Here is a 15616-nt window from a genome sequence, read left to right as displayed (position 1 = left end):
CCACTTCCAGACCTTGTTTCTCACACCCTGGCACCGAGCTTTCCCACTTCCCGTGCCGCGGTGGCAGCCTGGTGTAGACCTTGCTCGTGATGCCATTTCGGAACAGTCTGGTCTAGTGTGGGAAAGAAGTGTGCTTGTCTGCGAGCTGCCCGGTGACCGCAGCCTGCCCGCGGAGATGAGGGTCACAGAGCTGTCCTTGCAGCGCGGCTGGGCTCATAGGACACACCTGCGAGGTGAGCCCCGCCAGGGGTCGGCGGGCGGAGGCCACCGAGAGGCCAGGGGGTCTAGGTGCGCAGGCTCACTGACGGACACGGGACGGGCCGGGTTCCCAAGCAGGGGAGCGGCCCTGACCACAGGGCAGATTTGGTGGAGGCCTAAGTGCCTGTCCGCATCGCGGCCAGCAGCTGGGGTCTGCGTGTGACCTGCTTCTCCTTTTCCAGTGTGGGAACATGGCCCGGGAAGGTCTTCGCACCCTTGTGGTTGCCAAGCGGGCGCTGACGGAGGAGCAGTACCAGGACTTCGAGGTGAGTCAGTCTCGCAGCCCCTCTGCCCTCGGGCATCTGCCCCGGTGGAAAGCCTGCTGCCCCGGGTGCCGGGGAAGGGTGTGTCCCCCGCACAGCCAGGCTCCCGTGGGCGTGTCCGCGGTGTGACCCGCGCGCCCTCTCTGCAGAGCCGCTACAGCCAGGCCAAGCTGAGCATCCACGACCGGGCTCTGAAGGTGGCGGCGGTGGTGGAGAGCCTGGAGCGGGAGATGGAGCTGCTGTGCCTCACGGGCGTGGAGGACCAGCTGCAGGCAGACGTGCGGCCCACCCTGGAGATGCTGCGCAACGCGGGCATCAAGGTACCGTGCGCACCGGCCAGCACCCCCTCCCCGGGCGCGTGGTGGTGTAAGTTTTCGCTTTCAGGAAACTGCTTTCTGACCTCAGTGCCAGCGGAGCCCAGGGTTCACTTACAGAACGGGAGAGAAAATGTATTCCCTGGTTTCCCTGAGGACTGGGGCCTCGGGTTGGAGAAGGGGAACAACACGGCTTGAGTTTTCTCGAGAGGAAGAAATAGCGAATGGCTAGACTAGTGAGATAGGAGGGAAGGACGGCGTTGGAGGGGGAGCTGCCCGCGGCTTGCAGCCAGAACCCACGCAGCGAGCGCACCCTGTGGGGGCCTGGCGGGGAGAGGGGGCCCCGTCCGTGCAGGACAGCGGCCAGTCAGGCTTCGGAATCCCCAGAGAGCCATTCACACCTGGGCTTTGAGACACTGTCCCTGGACTGTGCTGCGCAGCCGGCATCTGGGTGAGGAGGCCGTGCCCGCTGCCGTGCCCGGGGCCACCGCTCCATCGTGGCAACGCTTCATGCGCCCTGCGTCCCTGTGCCCCCCCATCCCCGTGTGCTTGAGCAACCAGCACGCTGCTGTGTACGGTCTGGGTGTTTCTGTTGGCTCTTTGCTAACCTGCACGAGTGTGTGGGGGCTGCCCTTCTTCCTTGCGTCTCCCGTCTGAGGAAAGGCCCCTCGCGTCCCTTCATAGAGGGTGAGCTTGTGATTCCAGGCGGCAGGTCCGTAGGTGACCACGCCTGAGCCACACACAGCTTCACCAGGGGCGGCAGCTCTTACTGTCTCGTGGGAATTGTTCTCAACCTTGTGGTTCTTTTTTTTTTTTTTTTTAAGATTTTATCTATTTATTTGACAGAAATCACAGGTAGGCAGAGGCAGGCGGGGGGTGGGGGAAGCAGGCTCCCCGCTGAGCAGAGAGCCCGATGCGGGGCTCGATCCCAGGGCCCTGAGATCATGACCTGAGCTGAAGGCAGAGGCTTAACCCACTGAGCCACCCAGGCGCCCCTCCCAACTTTGTCTGAATATCGTGTCCTAACCTTAGATCCAGGCTCTATAAGGTGAACATAGATGTATGAAACCGAGGGAAAGCACAAGTCTCCCAGCGCTGAGAAGAGCCACAAGCAGGTGATAGCTCAGCAGGAAAGCGGTACACCCTGAGGTTTCCTGTGTGCGGAACGGCACGTGTGTATGTGACACACTTAACGTCTGAGCAAGTCAGGCGTCAATGAGAGGTCACTGTAAGGCTTTGCTGTTACACGAAATATTTGTGTGACCCATCCTGTCACACCTTAAATGTCTGGTTTTGTTCTCTTTGTGGTCCAGGGATTGGCTTATATACGTAATACGTGCCTATGTCATTTTCTAAAAGTAAAAATAGTGGTGTTTCCCATGTTGTATTTCATAAAGACAGTTTTTGGCTTAACTGTTTCCCCTTTTTGAACCTTAGTTTCCAGCTGAAAAGTTAGCAGGTTGGAATAAGGCTCTCTGGGGCGCCCCTCGCTCTGTAAGCCTGTGACCACGTGGTGTCTTCTGGGCCTGCCGGTGCTGTGCTCGGGGCTCTGGGAGCCTTGCCCTTGGGTGTATACCGGCGTCTCGGTAGCCTCAGGCGGAGGTTCCTAAACCCCCGTCGTTCGTGCGGCTCCATGTCTCAGCTGCTCCGTCTGACGTCACTTAGGTCCGACTTGTGGTAAAACGTACATAACGTAGCGTTTATCATCGGAAGCATCTTTAAGTGCACAGCTCATCGTCACAAAGTAATTCCCACCACCGTGCCGCCGTCCCTACTGCCTTTCTCCAGAACATGTAGCTCCAAACCTCGGTCCCCATGAAAACACAAGCTCCCCTGCGCTCCCCTGCGCTCCCCTGCGCTCCTCTGGCCCTGGCGCCCACCATCTGGCTTCTGTCTCTGTGGTGCGACTCCCCGATGGCCCTTCGCCCGCTGTGGCCCCACAGCCTTTGCCCGGGTGGGGCTGATGCCCTTCACTGAGCTCAGCATCCTCCAGGCCCGCCCATGTCTTAGCGGGTGCCAGGATGTTCCCCTTCTCAAGGCTGGGCACGGTTCCACAGCGCGCATGCCACGTCCTGTCCATCCGTGCGTGGACGCTGGGTGGCTTCTGTGGTTTGGCAGGTGTGAACAGTAGAGCTGCGAACGTGGGTGTGCAGTGTGTTCGAGAGCGGACTCTTCTAAGAGTTCTCCGTCTTCACTTGCCTTCCAGATCTGGATGCTAACGGGCGATAAACTCGAGACCGCAACATGCATCGCCAAAAGCTCACACTTGGTGTCTAGAACACAAGACATTCACATTTTCAGACCAGTGAGTATATGTCTAAAAGCGCTTGGAATTCTAACTGTTTGATCTCGCAGTCAAAACAAGTTGGTTCGGTGAGAGGCTGCTTGTAAGCATCGAGTGCGGATTATTACTAAAGAAGAGAAATATTGTAACATTGTAATTCTCTTACTGATTTTATAAAAACGTTGCAAATAGGTTTCTTTTAGCTGCCCACGTTGCCTGGGATGAAAAAGCTGCATTTTGAAGGCGTGAAACAAGGTCTAAATTCGGAGTGTTCTTCTGTCGTATTATTGGATTTATTTATTAACCAAGTGCCTATTTTAGAATAGACGTTCTGCCGTCACTTTCTGCTCCATTTACAAAGTGTGTGTTGATAAAAAATTACATTTTGTATGAGTTACACCCATTAGTAGGAATGTGTTTTCAAATGAAAATGTTGTTTCATGAGCTCAAAGAAAATTAATAAAAATGGTCTGAAGTTTCTGTTTTTACTGTATTAGTTACGACTAACGTTTGTAATTCAGACAGAGCTGCCGTGTCCCGGGTCTTGATTGACGGTGCTGAGCAGACACGGTCCGTCTCCCTCTGCTCTGAGTGAAGCCCTCGCACCTACAGAAACTGATTTCAATATAATTTACATGTAAATGTCATTTATTTCAAAGCATCAGAATGGCAGATTAGGCCCTGCAGACGACTCTTCGCAATTAAATTATTAATGACTCGGATAAGACTTTAGATCAATGTTTGTCGACGTTTCAGTGTTACAGCTGCACAAACTGAAATTTCCACAGTAGAGCCTGCCTACCTCAAGAGGCGTCTGAGATTAACTCGGACCACGCGGGCCACGTGAAGCTCGCGCCGCTGGCCTGCAATGCAGCATTTCTTTTGCGCCCCGTAAAAATCTCCGCAGAAAGAGTCGGAAACCAGTATGGCGCTTTCTGAAATGCTTTCATTCCAACACTATTTCAAAATTAGGACTTGATTTTACTTTTAGATTTTTTAATCCTTCGAATGCTTTGTTTGCTTAAACTGACAGAGAAAGTGGAAACCCGTGGCAGAGACGACAGAAGCATTTCAGAAGAACATTGTGTGTCACGCAGTGGGGACAGAAGGGGCAGTTCACACAAAGCCAGGGCCTGAGCTCAGTGCCGCTGCGTGGCTGGCCTGGGCTCAGCGGTGGGTGCTCGGAAGGGTCTGACAAACTGTGTCCCTGTGCTGATGGTCACCCCTCCCAGCACACGGGCCCCCGTGAAAGTGCCAGACACTCCCCCCCAGTGAGCATCACCGTGTCTCTGGGGAATACCCCGTGGACAGCTGGGTGTCTCCCTCACGGCATGCTGATAGCCCCTGGGTCCCCTGTGCCCTGTCTACTGATGGCTCACCTCTGTTCCCTTTATGTCCCTGTACCTGTAGGGCTTTAGGCACTTTGCAGTGTAAGTGTGCTGCCTGCAGCTGTCACACATTGGAAAGCAGTTGGTGTTAAGTGAGCAGGTATTTACTCCCCGTGCCGTAGGAGAAATTCGGAAGAGCCTTTCGTTACAGGACTGGACCGCCCGTGTGAAGCACCATTTGATTTAAATGTGTCTAAAGATTTCACCGATTCACAAAGAGGGGCTGTTTGTGCCTCTGATTTAGATCACACTGTAATTTGGGCGCTTTTCTTCTTTTTGTGGAGGTAACCAATCGGGGAGAGGCCCACTTGGAGCTTAATGCCTTTCGACGGAAGCATGACTGTGCGCTGGTCATATCTGGGGACTCCCTTGAGGTGAGGCTGGTCTCGGACCAAGCACCTGTCTGTCCGTCCATCTGTGTCCCTGGAGGCGAGGCTGGTCTCCGCGGAGCCTGTCTCTGCCGGGGCAGAAGCTGGAGCAACCCGCAGCCTCACTGGGGGTGGCTCTGTGGGCCTGGCCGTGGGCGGACACTTCCTGGACCCTCTGCCCGGGGCGTCGGTGCTGGGGCTGCTCGCCCTCACCGCGAGCCCGGCTTTCCCGCTGTCGGCTTCAGAGGCTTTCCCGGCTGTGGAGTCGTTCACCACGTGTCCCTCGGCTTTCCAGTGCCCAGACGTGTGCTCCTCCATCCTCCCCTCGGGCCCCCTTAGACCTCGTGCCTTGTTACAAAATCCCTCTTCACAGCTGTTGTAGTGTGATTTGTGAAGGCGCAGAAGTCGCTACTTGAGTTCTGCCCACTGTCTTTCATGAGTGTGTGTTTCTAACTAAACCTTCTTGGTGCTGTGGTCCCCATCAGTCGGTCAGCACAGGCAGCCTGAAGGCCGAGGGCCCTCCCGCCTGCCCCTCTCTCCTGCCCCTCACTCCCGGCGCCTGTTCCCGAAGGCATGGTCTTCTCTTTCTGGGTCTGGGTCTTCGATGCCTCTGTCCATCACCTCAGTAGTACGCTCTGTGCCCGCTGCTTCATCTGCCGAGCACCTGCCGTCGGGGCGGAGCCATCCCGGTTTCGGGGAGCACGTGCACGAGGCCTCTCCTCTGCCCTTGGCGCGGGGCGTCTGGCTGCGGCTCCCGGGCGCTCGGCTCCCTCTGGAGGTCGGCAGGGATGCATGGGCCTCCGTCCGTTGCACACACGCACGTGTGTCTTTCACGGGCTGCTGCGGGCGACCCGGGTTCTTGGCAGGGTGGGAGACCAAGACACACGCTGGTGTGCACAGGCCTGCCCGTCGAAGGAGATGTTCGTAGTCGATCCGAGGATGTGGCTCTAAACCTGACCTTGTGGCTGTTTATCCTGTCTCATGAACGAAGTTTCTGAATTGACTTGAATTTAAATGAGGGCAAAGCTGTGGGCTGGGAGCAGTGGCTTTGTGTCTTGAAGACGACCCGGCACTCGCTTTGTTCCCTAGTCTGCCGTGCCCTGCGTCAGACGGCGCAGGTGGCGAGTGGGATGTGCGTGCAGACCCTTGGGGTAACACAACGTGAGCAGGAAAGCCGGAGCAAAGGGAACGTGGCATAGTGAGGGAGATCCAGCCGGTGTGCGCACGTCCTGCAGGGATGGGGCTGTGAGGTCCCGGGGCTTGGATAGGGGGCCACAGCTTGTTGGCCACCACAGAGCAAGAAAAGAGAAGATGGAGGTGGCTGCCGGTGCCCGGGCACGCGGCCCTTCGCTGTCCTGGTCTTGGTCCCAGGGAGGAGTGTCCACAGCCCCTGAGGGGCCCTGTGAGGTCCGGGGGAGCATCCGTCCAGACCAGGCACGGGCGCACCAGCCGTCCTAGGACGCGCAGCCCCCGTCCCCTGCAGGTGCACCGACGGTCAGTGCGGGCTGGTGCTGGGGGGTCTCGGCCCAGATCTCTGACAGGACGTCCCGCACAGTGGGGGGCCCCACGGTCTAAGGCAGCTTTGGGGGCTTTTATTTTGCTGACAAAGTTGAAGATTCAGGATGGAAACAGAGTAGTTTGTATTAAAGATGAGAAAAAGATCTCCGTTAGCCGAGGTGGGGCCGAGACCACCCAGAAAGAGACAGTCCGTGGTGGCGCTCCGGGTGAGACGCGGGGTCCCCGCCCGCACCCCGACCCCCACACGCTGCCTGCTGTCTCTGCAGGTGTCCCGCTCCCTCCACGGGGCTCCACACTGTTCTCTCCTCCCTCCTAACCCCTGCGGCCTCCATGTCCCTGCAAGCTCTGGTTCCCAGCCGGACGGGGTGGCAGAGAGCTGGGTGGAGGGCGCGGGCAGCGTGTCCCCCCACGTTGGCTCTCCGCGCCCCACGGGCCGTGGCGGGCGGCCGTGCTCATGAGGCTCTGTCCCCCAGGTCTGCCTCAAGTTCTATGAGCATGAGCTCGTGGACCTGGCCTGCCAGTGCCCAGCCGTGGTGTGCTGCCGCTGCTCGCCCACGCAGAAGGCCCGCATCGTGAAGCTGCTGCAGCAGCACACGGGGAGACGCACGTGCGCCATCGGTGAGTGCCCGGCCCGAGAGCGGGCGGCCGAGGGAGGTGGGGTCCTGAGAGCCGCGGCAGCTCGCTGTGTCGCGGAGCAGCGGGTGGAGCTGGGTGTTCGGAGACAGTCTCTCCCGGTGGAAGAGACACCAGGATGGGCCTCCATGTTCCTGTCGCCAGGTGACGGAGGAAACGACGTGAGCATGATCCAGATGGCAGACTGCGGCATCGGCATCGAGGGGAAGGTACGTGGGCCCTTTGGTCGCCATGGCGTCCCGTGTGCTTCCCGCCAGCCCTGAGCCGCACACTCGGGTCCCAGGCCGACCAACTGCCCCGTCAGACTTTGGGAGGTGCAGGTAGGAAGCAGGGGCCGCCAGCGCCAAGCCCCCCACGGTCCCCACGTCCTTGCTATTCTTAGGGAAGCCCGAGACCAGCGCCCCGCTATCCCCTCCCTGCCAGGCTCAGCCCAGGGGCCGCCAGCCTCCTGCAAACCTTCTTGCCGTCCTGGCACCGGCAGCATCTCGCTCACGCCTGCATGTCGGTGTTTCCACCCAGTTGTGAGCTGCGGTCGGGCTTTGTCTTGTGTGGAAGTGAGCCTGATTGTCGTCTCTTCCCCTCGGCCGCTGTGCCTCCTGGTGCCCTACAGTGTCCGGTAGCAGCCTTGACAGCTCTCCCCTCGCCTGCCTCGCGCCCCCCCACAGCTAGCGGCTGTTTCCGGGACCCCAAGGCAGTCTTGGAGGCAGGTGCCACGTTCAGCTCTCTGCCTCAGGTCCGTCCTGCCGAGGGGGGTCCTGCCGTCCTGCAGAGCTGCCTGTGGCTACCGGACACACCCTGTCAGCCCGTCCCCTCCAAGGTCGTAGGGACAGCGCCCGGCTCCAGCAGGCGGAGGCCGAGTTCTGCAGGTCCCTTCTGGGCGCGCCTGCTCCTCGCGCGGGGTTTCAGGAAGGCCCTGTGCTCGTTCCAGGAGGGCAGGCAGGCCGCCCTGGCCGCGGACTTCTCCATCGCACAGTTCAGGCACGTCGGCCGGCTGCTCATGGTGCACGGACGCAGCAGCTACAAACGCTCGGCCGCGCTCGGCCAGTTCGTCATGCACCGGGGCCTCATCATCTCCACCATGCAGGTGCGCGGGGCCGGCGCCGGGGCGGGCGGGGCCGCCGGGAGGGCAAGTGTGGGCCTGACCGGTGCTCTCCTCTCCCAAAGGCCGTGTTCTCCTCTGTCTTCTACTTCGCGTCCGTGCCGCTGTACCAAGGATTCCTCATGGTCGGGTAAGTGGGGCGGCCCGCGCACACCTGCCCGGCTTCGGTCGGGGAGGACTTCCAGGCGCCGAACCACTGCTAGAGCGTGTCTGAGTCACCGCACTTGGTCGGTGTTGAGAGTAAGAACCCGCGTCGGGAGCTGGGCCTCTCGCCATCTGCTGCTGCTTGGTCTGGAGAACGTCGGTGTCCCTGGGGGACGCCCAGGTGCCGTGGCGGCCCCTTCGCAGGCTGGGATCCGGGGGGCTGGGGCTCAGGGGGTGTGCCTGGGTCGTGACCAGTGACCACTCAGCAGCAGACGCGCAGGCACGGGGCGCTGGGATGGGACGCGACAGGCCGGAGTGCACACCGGCCGTCTCCCCAGTGGTAGCGAGCTCTCTTCTTCAAGGTCCCCACTCGGCAGCCGGGGAGGGTAGGTCGGAGATTGCCCCGTGCGTGCTGCTGGGGCCGCCACTGTTCCGCTAACGGTGAACGAGTTTGGAGCTGCTCTTCCCCTCATCCCGTGGCTTCTGCCAGGACGTAAAACCACTGTGGCAGTGAGGTGCATGCGGAGCCTCCCGACGCCCCTGCACCAGCCCCGCAGAACATGCATTCCCTATACGCGTTCGCACTCGGAAGGCAGCAGCAGGTCACCCCAGCGCTCCCTACCCCCTCCGCATGGCATCGTGGGGAAGGGGCACCTCACACTGCCATGTCACGGGCGAGGAAGGCGTTGCCCAGGGAGCCTGGGAATGTGCTGGAGGCCACAGGGCTGCTGGGAGGACCTCCTGGGGCCGGCCTCAGGCAGGCTGGCTTCCCTAAACGCTTTCCAGGGCTGCGGAGAACAGGCGGATGAGCTCTTCTGCCCCGAGGAGGTGTTCGAAGTACTCCACTTCCTGAACGTGTCTCATCGGACCGCTCCCCGAACCCCAAGGTCCCCGATAATTTGAAAGAGACTGGGCGCAGTAGGCGGGGCCTATCAGGCCAAACACGTTGGGGCCGCAAGTCGCCAGCCTCGCAGGACAGAGCCAGTGGCAGATGCTTCCTGCCGCTCCTGAGGCTTCGTCCACCGGGGAGCCTGGGCTGCTCTCCCCACGCCAAGCCAGGCTGGCCCTGAGTGTACCACTTGCCCGGGCCAGCTGGCGTGACGGCCCGCCCTTTCCCCGGGCGCCGCGCCTTCTCACTGGCTGTCTCCTTGGCCGGGGACTCCTCCCCTCACCTGGGTGGACCTCTCCCAGAGAGCCGGACCCACACCTTCCTGCAGGCCACAGCGCCAGCTCTGCGTTTTGGCCTGAGCTTCCGATGGACCGGGCCTGGGCGGGGCCACTCCCATCACGGCTGTTGCTCTGGCGTCCAGGGTGCCCGGAGCTGTGCCGCACGGCCGCCAACTCCCCAGCGGCTCCAGCACCGACCAAGGGGAGACCGTGAGGGCGCCAACAGCTCCAGCCACGCTTTACCGTTCCCTTGCCTTGGTCTTCACGGTGCCCCTCCCATGAAGGGCCTTCAGAGAGCGTGGGGTGACTCAGGACCCTGCCGCATCTGGAGTCTGCCTGGCGCACAGCTTCCTGGCGGCCAGAGAAACGCGTGACCATCCCCACTTCCTTTCATGATTTAAAGCTATGGACGTGAAACACTCAGAGGAAAATTTGGGGGACGGTGGTGACTCCTCCTTAGATGGCAGAGCCCGGGCCACTGAAGCTGCGGCCGCGGGCCCAACTGGATCCTTCCCTCGTCTGCAGGAGCCCCAAGTGCTTTTGAAGCCCCTGTCCGTGTTGTCTTCATTCGGGGTTTTTCTGTGCGTCCGTCACCTGAGGTAGCCGTGATTTTCTTAAGCATTAATATGCGGAATTTGGTGGGAGTGGAGGAGAGAGGTTCTTACGCGAAACTTCTTCAACAGGAAACCGTAAATCAGTTTTGTCCTCACCTAGAGAACAGCCGTCACATGTGCTGGGGCAGAAAGCGATGCTTTTACGGAAGACGAGATGGGAGCCCCGTCCTGAGACGGAACCTCTGGCCCTGGAGCCTGCAGGGTCGCAAACGGCCCCCCTCATGTGGCAGGTGTCTGCCCTGCTCCATCACATCGGCTCGGAGGGGCCGCTGACGCGGGCGAGGCAGCGTGGGTGCTCCCGCCACAGTCCGGCCACACACTGTGGCCTCCCCTCCAGGAAGTACTCCTTGGCCTAGTCCTGGGGAACCCTGTGTGTCACAGCACCCCTGAAAGGCTCACTGCGCGGGTCAGCAAGTGGACGTCTCCACGAGACGCCGGGTCAAGAACCTGTCCCACCTTGTTGCACCAACCCTTTCTTTGCCTGTCGTCTGCCAGCGTGGCACGTTCTCGGCATCGTCCCCGGGGAAAGGCCGCCCTCAGCTAGCTGCGGGGCTCACTCGTGTGACGGCTGGCCACCGCTTGGGACTGGCTGCGTCCACAGGTGCTGGAGGGGGTCACCTGCCTTGTGCCCACCAGCCGGGCTCTGCCGGACTCCCCGGTGCCTTCAGCCTCCACATTCTAAGTGGGTGGGAGTTCTGAGAAGATTGACGAAGTTAAAAATTAGGAAGAAATGGGGCGCCTGGGTGACTCAGTGAAGCGTCTGCCTTCAGCTCAGGTCGTGGTCCCGGGGTCCTGGGATCGAGCCCCACGTCAGGCCCCCTGTTCGGCGGGGATTCTGCTTCTCCCTCTGCTGCTGCTCCCCCTGCTTGTGCTCTCTCTCATTCCCGGTCAAATAAATTTTAAAAACCTTAGAAAAAAACAAATATGGAGAAAGTTCTGGTCTTGAGCCTGTTTAACCTCATGCAGGACCAACCGCTCTGAAGCACTTGGATTTCGGCCCCCGGTGGCCTCCATGGGCACGCAGCGATAGGAGGCAGGCCGAAATGACCTCCCTGACACGGTGTGCCCTTCCGTGACCCACGGCCCTGGCTGGGGCAGCGCCATCTGGACCAGTGACCGTAGAAGCCCGTTTGAGGACAGGACTGCCCACACGCAGATCTCCCCACCTGGGTCTCCCCCTGGGTACCTTCCGGGCAGCAGAGCTTTGTCACAGGTGCACAAGTCATTTAGAAGAAATCCAGTCCTGCTTCAGGAAAGACGGTGTAGGTGCACTTCCTGAGCACAGCCTAGCGCCCGCGGGTGCCCAGGTGGAACACGCCTGTGCTCTGGTCTGCTCAGACGGCAGCCACTCTGCTCCCGCCAGCGCCGCGGAAACACCACCCCCCACCTCCCTGCAAAGTGCGGAGCCGAGACCCCACACACATACCCAGCGTTAACAAGCTGCCTCGTTGGGTGTCACACACGGAGGAACCTAGACTTGTCCCCCACCTGGGGGAGGACAGCAGCACCCCCTTCCCAGCAGAGCAGCGCCAGGAGACCCAGTGTTCTACGTGGCACCCAGGTGTCAAGTTTCAGTAGACAGTCACTTGCTCCGCCGAGAACCGGGAAGAGCTCCGAGTGAGTCAAGAAGCTAATAGACATCGGCCCTGAGATGCCAGAGGTGTGGGGTTGTGTGACACGGGAGTCGAAGCCGCCACGAAGATGTGCTTCAGGGAGCAGCGGGAGCAGGGAGAACAGAGGAGGATGAAACACGTCCGCCTGGAAATAAGAAATAGAGAGCGGAACCCGATGGAAACTGACCGCCAAGCCCAGCACAGGCCACGGACCCGGCCCACAGCAGAGCGGAGGCCCGCCGAGGGCGGGACGCGGGACGGTGCCCCTGGGAGCACCCTGAGAGCCCAGAGACCAGCAGAGCCTCAGGGGCCACAGCTTCGTGTCCCTGGGGCTCCGGAGGGAGGACGGGGGTGCTGGGCTGGAGGAGAGAGAATGGCTGAAAACTTCCCAAAGGGGTGAGTGCAGAGACCTCCACACCGAGACACGTCACACAGAGACTCGGGGAGACAGAGGACAAACCATGAAGACGGGGCGGGGGCGGGGGGAGTGGCCCCAGGGCCCGCGGAGTCCTCACCAGGACCAGGTGGGAGGGAGCAGTGTGGACCGAGACGGCCACCTGGGGCGAGCTCTTCCTTCAGGAGCGACGGCACACACTCGCCACCCCACATCTGGGCACTCACGTTCCGGCACAAAGAGAGCCGTCCGGCTTGCAGACAGACAGACGGCTCGGGCAGACGTTTGACCCGGAGCTTGTAGTTGGCTTGCGAGCGCCTGCACAGATGTTCCCGTCCGTAGCCATCAGGGAGACGGGTGGGGCGCGCGGAGAAGCGGAGGCCCCGCACGCGCCCGGCCAGGCGGGGCGGCACAGCCCGTTTCTCCGCAATGAGACCCTTGGGCTGATGACCCCAGGTGGCCCTCCTGTTGGAATGAATGGAAACTCACGAAGACACCCGTGCGGGGAGCGGTCACAGCTGTGCTCTGTGAGAACCGAACACCAAGGATGACCCCGATGCCCTTGAGTGAGTGAGCGAGCAGGTCGGGGGGTGGGGGGCACGGCCCGACCCGACCGCGAGTGCTAGCCGGCGGCCCGCGGTGGGGAGCGGCTGCCACGGCGCCCGAGCAGCGTCCTGGGAGCCGGGCTGGGTGGGAAGGCACGCACGCAGCCGCGCCAGGGGACGTAGAGAGGCGGCGGGAGGGGGGCGGGCGGCGGGGGGACTGGGCTGCAGGTGTGCGCGGGCTGAACCGGGGCAAGGGCCCCGGGCTCTCTTCGTGCCCCACCTGTGGGTCCACAGTGACCTCAACATAGAAAGTGTCGTTAAGAAAGTGGGTTCCTGGGAGCGCTTGTGGCTCCCAGATGGGGTTTCCACACCGCACGCTGAGCACTGGGATCGAATCTGAGTTTGCGGCCGCGTGTCGGGGCCCGGCCTCTGAGGACAGGTGTGTCGGCCGCGGCGCGTGCTCCCCGCTGACCGCCCTGTCTCGGTTGCAGGTACGCGACTCTCTACACCATGTTCCCGGTGTTCTCGCTAGTGCTGGACCAGGATGTGAAGCCGGAGATGGCCATGCTCTACCCGGAGCTCTACAAGGACCTCACCAAGGTACAGGCTCAGGGCCGGGGACCAGCAGACCCAGTGCTGGTGTTGGGAGAAGCGCCCGCTGTGAAGCAGCTGCCAGAAGGTCTTAAGTAACGTCTGTCCTTCCGACGGTTTTTACGACCAGCTGTTTTTGGCGTGTTCCTTTTGAGTTCAACTTTAAAAAGGGAAAAAAATTGTTTTCTCGAATGTTTGCAGTAAAGCTCTGATGTCATACCACACCTGAAATTTTAAAGGTGCTCAACCATGTTTGAACCCGTGGTGACTGGGCTCGCCCTGTGGCAGACGAGTGCCCGGTGAGGGACACTTGGCTGACTGCGGCGTCCCCTGGGGCAGGACGGGCTTGTGTCCACCGCGGCAGCATCCCTGCACTTTGAACTCAGAGTCGCCGGCTGGGAGTCCTGTGCCTGCCCAAGCCCCCCTCCGCCGTGCATTCAGAATCACGTCTGAGGAAAGATGGAGAGTCTGTCACTGGGACCCAGGGCTGAGGTAACAGAGATGCTACTGGGGATCGTGTGCTCCCTGAACCTGCCAAAGATCCCTTTCTCTGACGCAGAGCTACGTCCGATGCAGGCATTCCTGAAGGAAGCGTCAAGCGGGTCACACTTCTTCACGAAACCCTCTTTCTCTAGCGTGGAAGACAAGCTCCACGGGACACCCCCAGTCCTCCAAGGACGAGCCGCGGTGCCTTTGGAGTTTTCCTGAAGCAGCCCTGAGAACAAAACCCACTCACCCCCAATCACATCTGGGCTCATAAATGATAACCTGAAACTACTGACTCGGATCTTTAAAACCCTAGCAGTGCGGAGGAAGAACCAGAACCGCCCACCGCTCAGAACCGCATCCTGTGCCTGCCCTGGCCGTGTTGATCGCCAGGTTTCATGGTGTTACAGGAGCCGGATGGAACCGAGACTTAAAGGTTCTGGGAAAACACTTGGAGTGCTCACGTGGCTTTTCCAGTGAGGACGGAAATAAAGCTAGTTGAGCAGCTCAGTGTAAAATAAAATGTCAGCCCTTGTCCGATGACACCGTATTTGGTTTCATCATGAAATGCATATATAGACACGTTTCCAAAGGCGTCTCTATTCAGCGTTAGTATCCTGAGGTTAGTACTGTGAGTGTTTCCAGCAAAAGGAAAACCTTTTGGTTTAATACTCTAAAATGGTGAGACCATTATCATTCAGTAAAACAGAACAGGATCAAAGATCTAAAAGCTATAGGAAGCTTTTATGAGGAATTATAATTTTAGTAGATTATGTGTTTCCTTATTTCCATAAACTCCAGAAATGTTCACTTAAATGCTGCCTCACAGGCGTAAGGGGGAAACCAGCTCCTCACGTACAAACAAAACCAGATGAGTTCCCTAGAATCACAGGTGGCCAGTGTCTCCGCTGCTCACGGTCACTGCGGGTCAGCCCGGGCGCCGTCACCAGACGGTCAACGTCGGAGCAGTCCTGTCGGTGGGATGTGGGGTGAGCACCCACTGTCGGAGGCCTGACGGTCCCCGTGGGTCAGAAGTCCGGCCGTCAGCACCTCCGTTGCTCTGGGAGCAAGAATATCTCCACAGGGCCCCAGCTAGGCATGAATCCGCAGACGTCCCCATGAGGTGACCAGAAAGCACGAGTGTGTCAGGAAGGAGTGTTCAGCGCTGACTGAGCGGGAGAGCCCGTCTCTGTGGCGGCGACCAGTTGGGAGCATCTCGGCGCACTCCAGCCGGACGCCGCTCCTCCGTGACTGGGACGGGAGTTCACTGCTCGGGATCTTCCTTGAAGAAAAGGCTCCTTTTCTTCAGGATCCAACATCCATCCCTCTTGTGTTTCTAGTGTAAACACTTCGTTCAAAATCTGATCCACTTGAAATCCTTCGAAAACAAAGTGGGGCTAAAGTACTTTACCACCGAACTCGATACAGTTTAGTTATGTTTTCTTGCTGAAGCGGAGATTTGGAAGCTTTCCGTTACTTGCGACACTTGGCGGAGCCGCGGGAGGCCCGTCCGCCTGGCCTGTCCGTGTAGCATGCACTGGGTCTGTGGCTGCCAGAGGTGGCCCAAGACGCCACTCTGGCCCAGGAAGCCCACGCTCAGTCTGGAGAGAAAAAGTAAATTCGGGGTGAAGGACGTGACAAGCGCAGCACGGAACAGGCTGTAGGCAGGGCTGCATCCAGCCTGTTCTGAGCAGAAGGCCAGGGTCGCAGCAAATTCCCAACATACCTGCAGAGGAATCGGGAAGCAGCGTACGTATCCCGAGCAGAACAGGGGGGAAAGTACCATGCTTTGAAAGAAAATACCGCTTTTCGTACTTATCTGATAGCCTGTCTTTTTTTTCTGAAACGTGAGTCAGAGCCCAGGCCTTACAGATCCCCTAATGGGCTCGGCCAATCCGGAGCACAGATGTTTGCTCCCAGCCCTCTCCGGAGAGCCT

The 15616-nt window shown here is 59.8% G+C and overlaps 1 protein-coding gene across 9 annotated transcripts in view; it reads left to right on the top strand.

Moving 5' to 3' along the window:
- The window catches only part of ATP9B (ATPase phospholipid transporting 9B (putative)), a 223685-nt gene that overhangs the window by 198610 nt on the left and 9459 nt on the right, over positions 1–15616 (top strand). For all 9 annotated transcript variants that reach the window (XM_044242779.1, XM_044242783.1, XM_044242781.1 and 6 more), the window contains 9 exons: positions 441–524; positions 671–841; positions 3042–3140; positions 4792–4881; positions 6867–7011; positions 7171–7235; positions 7955–8110; positions 8191–8255; positions 13094–13202. In XM_044242779.1, coding sequence (XP_044098714.1) covers positions 441–524; positions 671–841; positions 3042–3140; positions 4792–4881; positions 6867–7011; positions 7171–7235; positions 7955–8110; positions 8191–8255; positions 13094–13202 — 984 coding nt within the window. The remainder of the gene's footprint in view (positions 1–440; positions 525–670; positions 842–3041; positions 3141–4791; positions 4882–6866; positions 7012–7170; positions 7236–7954; positions 8111–8190; positions 8256–13093; positions 13203–15616) is intronic.

Source organism: Neovison vison, chromosome 3 (genome assembly GCF_020171115.1).
Source record: "Neovison vison isolate M4711 chromosome 3, ASM_NN_V1, whole genome shotgun sequence".
Taxonomy (NCBI): Eukaryota; Metazoa; Chordata; class Mammalia; order Carnivora; family Mustelidae; genus Neogale; species Neogale vison.
Note: the sequence above shows the minus strand (reverse complement) of the source record. Positions and strands in the feature narration are given on the sequence as shown.